Source organism: Ovis canadensis, chromosome 25, assembly GCF_042477335.2.
Source record: "Ovis canadensis isolate MfBH-ARS-UI-01 breed Bighorn chromosome 25, ARS-UI_OviCan_v2, whole genome shotgun sequence".
In the NCBI taxonomy this organism is placed as follows: Eukaryota; Metazoa; Chordata; class Mammalia; order Artiodactyla; family Bovidae; genus Ovis; species Ovis canadensis.
The window spans coordinates 34,201,080-34,208,061 of NC_091269.1; the positions used below are offsets into that span (position 1 = coordinate 34,201,080).

Here is a 6,982-nt window from a genome sequence, read left to right on the forward strand (position 1 = left end):
TCAGCGCTATATGTTTTTAATCACGATAGTTTTATTGTTTATTTATTTTTTTGGGGGGGGTACCAAATTACTTTGTTTGAAGGAATGGTGCTAAAGAAAGAAGTTAAGTAGTTGTTTCAGTATAACTTATAGAAAGGTGAAGGTAACCTAAATATGCATGTACCGCCTTGGTGCCCAGGAAAGTCACCCCTGTGGCTGTGGGAAGGCAGCCTGAGGCTTAGTTCTCACCGTGTCCGAGGGTGTGCTTGTCAAAGCGGTACTCTGCTTGGCCAGATCCAGGGGCCCACAGCTTGCACAATGCGATTATGTGGTTACCCAGTTCTTTGATGGCTTCTACCTGCTCATTTAGGTACTGAGTCTCAGTGAAGTGACACAGATGGGGGTCATTTTTTTCAGTGGCCAGCGTGCTCAGTTCCAGTAGTGACTGATCCACACTTCTTTCCAAGCACAGCGCACATTCCCTTGCATTCAGCCCATTCTCCCTGTCATCGTGGTCTGGCTTCTTGATATCCTGAAGGAAGATTCGGCCACCTCCTTGGTTCTGCAGCTTCATCGGTTTCTCAGTATGTTCCCTCTCCTCATGAGATTGGTGAAGAAAGTATTTGGCAAAGTTCTTCAAAGCCACATCATTGTGGTCAAAATAGTATGACATGGGCAGGTAGGCGTAGGAGGTGTAGAGCTCCAGGTTGATCTGGCCGTTGATGGAGGCCTCCAAGTACTGGCGGTAGTTCTAGCGCACCTGCAAGGGGGGTGCGGTCGTCACGGCGGGTGGCTGACAAGAGGCAGCGGTGACCGGCGGTGGCGTGGCGGCAGGGACCTTGGGCGGTCGGAGGGCCCTGTCAGGTGGTGAGGAGGGCTGGCTCTGAGTGGCCAGCAGGCGCGGGGGATGAGCAGCCGGTTCGGTTCAAGCACTGTTGAAGCAACAAACTGGCGACTCTCTGCGAAGCCTATCACTATAGTTTTATAATATGCTTTAATTTCTGCTTTGGAAGAAATTTGGTAATTATTATTTTTTTTCACATAGAACTGGAAAAGGTCAGTTTTTGTTCCAATCCCAAAGAAGGGCAATGTCAAAGAACGTTCAAACTATTATACAATTGCACTCATTTCACAGCAAGATAATGCTCAAAATCCTACAAGCTAGGCTTCAGCAGTATGTGAACTCAATGGACATGAATTTGAACAAACTCCAGGAGACAGTGGAGGACAGAGAAGCCTGTCTTGCTGCAGTCCATACAGCCTCAAATATTTGGACACAACTTAGTGACTGAACAGCAACAACAATAGTATAATGAAACAGAAAATGCTTATTAGTATCAGTGTTTTTTTCTGGGCTTATTTCTGTGTCTACACCCTTCTCCATGTAGGCCTTGATATTGACATTTGCATCCATACTTGTGTAGACTTCTACACTGTATAGATTGTCACACTGGTGTGCATATAGGATCACAGCTGATATATAATTTGGTGTTGTGCTTTTTTAACACTATACCACATCTTTTTTGTATATTTTACAAAGCTTCCAATAATATTTTTTTGTTATATATTATTTACTATATTTATTTTTTAAAAATCAAGAATTATGCAAGCAGGTTTTTAATCTCCATTGACACTAGTCAGGTCACAGGACTGGAAAAGGTCAGTTTTCATTCCAATCCCAAAGAAAGGCAATGCCAAAGAATGCTCAAACTACCGCACAATTGCACTCATCTCACACGCTAGTAAAGTAATGCTCAAAATTCTCCAAGCCAGGCTTCAGCAATAAGTGAACCGTGAACTTCCATATGTTCAAGGTGGTTTTAGAAAAGGCAGAGGAACCAGAGAACAAATTGCCAGTATCCGCTGGATCATCAAAAAAGCAAGAGAGTTCCAGAAAAACATCTACTTCTGCTTTATTGACTATGCCAAAGCCTTTGACTGTGTGGATCACAATAAACTGTGGAAACTTTTGAAAGAGATGGGAGTACCAGACCACCTGAACTGCCTCTTGAGAAACCTATATGCCGGTTAAGAAGCAACAGTTAGAACTGGACATGGAACAACAGACTGGTTCCAAATAGGAAAAGGAGTATGTCAAGGCTGTATATTGTCACCCTGCTTATTTAACTTCTATGCAGAATACATCATGAGAAACACTGGGCTGGAAGAATCACAAGCTGGAATCAAGATTGCTGGGAGAAATATCAATAACCTCAGGTATGCAGATGACACCACCCTTATGGCAGAAAGTGAAGAGGAACTAAAAAGCCTCTTGATGAAAGTGAAAGAGGAGAGTGAAAAAGTTGGCTTAAAGCTCAACATTCAGAAAACGAAGATCATAGCATCTAGTTCCATCACTTCATGGCAAATAGATGGGGAAACAGAGGAAACAGTGTCAGGCTTCATTTTTTTGGGCTCCAAAATCACTGCAGATGGTGATTGCAGCCATGAAATTAAAAGCCGCTTACTCCTTGGAAGGAAAGTTATGACCAACCTAGATAGCATATTCAAAAGCAGAGACATTACTTTGACAACAAAGATCCGTCTAGTCCAGGCTATGGTTTTTCCAGTGGTCATGTATGGATGTGAGAGTTGGACTGTGAAGAAAGCTGAGCGCCGAAGAATTGATGCTTTTGAACTGTGGTGTTGGAGAAGACTCTTGAGAGTCCCTTGGACTGCAAGGAGATCCAACCGGTCCATTCTGAAGGAGATCAGCCCTGCGATTTCTTTGGAAGGAATGATGCTAAAGCTGAAACTCCAGTATTTTGGCCACCTCATGTGAAGAGTTGACTCATTGGAAAAGACTGTTATGCTGGGAGGGATTGGGAGCAGGAGGAAAAGGGGATGATAGAGGATGAGATGGCTGGATGGCATCACGGACTCGATGGACGTGAGTCTGAGTGAACTCCGGGAGTTGGTGATGGAACGGGAGGCCTGGCGTGCTGCGATTCATGGGGTCGCAAAGAGTCGGACACGACTGAGCAACTGAACTGAACTGAACTGAACTGACACTAGTTTGGGTGAAGAAATAAAGTTTGCAGGGTTATTATTTATACATTTCATCTAAATACTAAACAAGCTAAATAAACAATCTGTTAGTTGCTAAAAGCTTAGAATTATAAAGAATGAGAGCTCATTTAGAATCACTGTTCCTTGTCTGTTTTTAGTGAAAAGATTTCAGTATTTTTCAGAGTTATTACTGAGTAGCTTGTGCAATACTGTTTGCAGGAGAGAGTCCAACAAAAAGGCAAAACAAAAGTTATGTCCTTCTTTTCCTTTCCAGAACACAGCATGTTTATCCTTTCTATGGGGTAAATTTGAGTAGTTCCTGTAGAGCAAAACAACCTGGAACTCTAGAGTGATTTCAGCCAACTGGTAAATAAAAAGCAAATAACATAAATCAAGAAATACTTGTGGGAGAATGAACTAGATCACTTTTGTCATCCCACCGCTTTTGGCTGTGTCTCTGGCAGTTGACCACAAGATGTCACTATGGCATCTTTAATCCTAATAATCCTGTAGCTGGCTGGGGGTAGGGAAAGAACAAGGAAGAAAATCTTACAGTTTATGCAAAATGGAATTTTCTTTTTTCTGGCTGCCTGCCAGGCTAATAAAAAAAATTTTTTTTTAAACCAGTGCATGAATTGAAAAGGCTTTCAAGAAACATCTGCACAGTGAAACTGTTAACTCCGAAGAAGTCCAGCATTGTATTTATACTGTATAAATTAAAATGGAAAATAAAAACCCATTTGGGCCAATGTGCAAAATCTCCAAAGCAAGAGAAAAGTACTTCTGAAGTCAATCCATTTTCGAAACGATGGCATTAAATATGGAGGATGTAATAGTCTAAAACAACTGAAATTCCGCCCAGTGAAGCTTTAAATAACCAGTTTCTCAAAACAAATATTGTTAATTAACCAAATTTCCCTCCATGGACTCAGATTTTAGAGGAAAGAAACAAATCATTTTTTAAAAAATGCAGTCTCTCATGTTTCTTGGCTGAAATGGTTTTCAGAAATGGCTAGCACAGACTGTAGCATCCCCTCCATAGGACACATTTACAGGTCAGCAGAGGAGAGCCACTGCTTTGGATCATGATTCTGAAGAACTGAAAATCATAAACAAACAAAAAAAAAATCCTGTTTATTTATTTATAGAAAGCGAGAAAGTGCTTTTAAAAACCAGCTGTACCCAGAACACATCTTGTATTCGAACAGCCATCTTTTAGGTGGTCTGCCCAGCTCCACACCTGTATATGGGCAACCATACTGTACCCTTATACCCCACAATCACTGTATGACTGGCATGTTCTGTGACCCACCCAGTGTTCTCACCAGTAGCTAGCAACCTGACCAATATCTCTTTCTTAAGAATTTGGGATTAAGTCAGTTGACCCTTTTTCCTAATGACTGGACAATGACAGACAAACTCTGGAAATGTTGGTCACCATATTTTTCATCTTGCCAGCCAAGAAGCAAAATCAGAAGTCTACAGAGAGAGAGAATGATGAAGGGGATCCTGAGGACCACTGACAGAGAGGAAGCCTTGGTGGCATCCAGGATTCCAGTTCCATCTTGTCCTTGAGTCCAGAGTCCACCCTTTTTTCCTTTTTTTTTAATGAGAAAACACAATGCATCTTCATAGTAAATGATCATTTTGTTCAACCAAAATACTCTTATGACTCTTCAGGATAATCTGGAGCTCAAGTCATTGTAATTCTTTCTCTTTGCTCTCCAATCCTTCTCTGTTCTCCAGCTGTCTTCTGCCCCCCATCCAGACATTTAGGTTATCGGATATTTTATTTGGTCACTTGAAGCAACACTTATGGCTTGTGGAGGGACAGTGAGAGTAATCTAGACAGGCCTCAGGGAATACTTTGAAACATCAGTCTGCACAATCTTTGGGTGAAATGGATCTATGAATTAGGATTCTACAATAGCACTTCCCAAAATTTGTCCCTTAGAACATTAATCATGAAAGTCTTAAGAATACAAATAAAGTATTCCATAGTAAAATAAGTCTGTGAAAAAAAGCAAAATATATCTCCCTCTTGCATGTGCACAAGAGAGGGACTAAAGATCCTCTTGATGAAAGTGAAAGAGGAGAGTGAAAAAGTTGGCTTAAAACTCAGTCTTCAAAAAACTAAGATCATGGCATCTGGTCCCATCACTTCATGGAAAATAGATGGGAAAACAATGGAAACAGTGACAGACTTTATTTCCTTGGGCTCCAAAATCAGTGCAGATGGTGACTGCAGCCAAAAGACGCTTGCTCCTTGGAAGAAAAGCTATGACCAACCTAGACAGCATATTAAAAAGCAGAGACATTACTTTGCCAACAAAGGTATGTCTAGTCAAAGCTATGGTTTTTCCAGTAGTTGTGTATGGATGTGAGAGTTGGACTATAAAGAAAGCTGAGTGCCAAAGAATTAATACTTTTGAACTGTGGCATTGGGGAGTCCCTTGGACTGCAAGGAGATCCAACCAGTCCATCCTAAAGGAAATCAGTCCTGAATATTCATTGGAAGGACTGATGCTGAAGCTGAAACTCCAATATTTTGGCCACCTGATGTGAAGAACTGACTCATTGGAAAATACCCTGATGCTGGGAAAGATTGAAGGAGGGAGGAGAAGGGCATGACAGAGGATGAGATGGCTGGATGGCATCACTGACTTGATGGACATGAGCTTGAGCAAGCTCCAGGAGTTGTTGATGGACGGGGAGGCCTGGCGTGCTGCAGTCCATGGGGTCGCAAAGAGATGGACACGACTGAGCGGCTGAACATTGTGTGTGCACGTGTACTCAGTCACTCGGTCATATCCTACTCTTTATGACCCCATGGACTGTAGCCCGCCAGGCTCTTGTGTCCATGGAATTTTCCAGGCAAGAATACTGGAGTGGGTTGCCATTTCCTACTCCAGGGTATCTTCCTGACCCAGGGATAGTCTTACATTTCATGTTAATATATTAAAGGCTCTGGTAAGTCCTGCAGTCAAAAAGGGATCAAAATTTGTTTAGCCTAGGATTTTCAAAGTTTATGTCATAATATTAACAGATTTCTCTGGGGAGAGGAGTTAATCCTTATTGGCAACATTTTAAATGTTACTTTAAAATGTCTGTTCATTTCTGCTTTACAGCCGAACTGAATTCTTTGGGAATTTTGATAGGAAAGACCCTGGAAAATCCTCACTTCTTTACCTCCTACCTCACAGCCCTTTATTAGTCAGGTAGTTAGTGAGAAGGCTAAGAAATGGCCTAGACATTCAGCGCTGTGGGAGAGACTGCCTTATGGCCTCTCTTGACATTTCCTAGAGCCCTGACTTTATGCTCTCTTTGGTCTTTTTCAAAATATAGTACCCACTGACAAAAGTGCATAAATTACAAGTGTACAGTAATGAACTTTTCCAAACTGTTTCACACACTATTGTAGCCAGCACCAGGGCAAGAAATGACATTACAGGCTCCCAGAAGCCCTTTCATGCTCCTTTAGTCAGTTTGCCACGCAAGGGTAACCACTCTCTGACTTAATGCCTTTTCTTTCCACATAAATGGATATATCCTGGAGAATAAGGATCGACCCTAGATCTCCTTGTATCCCTGCAGTCTAGAATGGGACGTAGGGTAGTTAACTGGGCTTAACTGTAAAGTAGGAACTATAAAAGCACAAGTGTCATCAGACTCCCCGACAGGGTAGTGGAGGGGCCCTGGAGTCAGACTGCCTGGGTTCAAACCTATGTCTGCGACCTCCTACTTGTCTGACTAGGACGATCACTTAAGTCTTCAGGAACCGCAATTTCCTGCCTTGCAAAGGGACTGGGTGGGTCCTGAATGTCATCACAAGTATCCTTATGAGAAGGACAAAGAGAGAGTTAAAGATGGCCTTGAAGATTGGATGATAGAGTCGCAAGCTAAGAACTGCCACCAGCCACCAGAGACTGCAAGAAAAAGAACTGATTCTCCCATACAGCCCCTGGAAGGGAGTGTGGCCTTTGCCAAAACCTTG

General features: G+C 42.3%; 1 protein-coding gene and 1 pseudogene across 2 annotated transcripts in view; one reads left to right on the plus strand and one right to left on the minus strand.

Moving 5' to 3' along the window:
* The window catches only part of CDK1 (cyclin dependent kinase 1), a 39,367-nt gene extending 34,718 nt beyond the window's left edge, over positions 1 to 4,649 (plus strand). For both annotated transcript variants that reach the window (XM_069571733.1, XM_069571744.1), the window contains one exon: positions 4,447 to 4,649. In XM_069571733.1, the coding sequence (XP_069427834.1) occupies positions 4,447 to 4,563 (117 nt within the window). In that variant the 3' untranslated portion in view covers positions 4,564 to 4,649. The remainder of the gene's footprint in view (positions 1 to 4,446) is intronic.
* On the minus strand, positions 218 to 4,200 carry LOC138430447 (ferritin heavy chain pseudogene; annotated as a pseudogene).
* Positions 4,650 to 6,982: the final 2,333 nt, after the last annotated feature.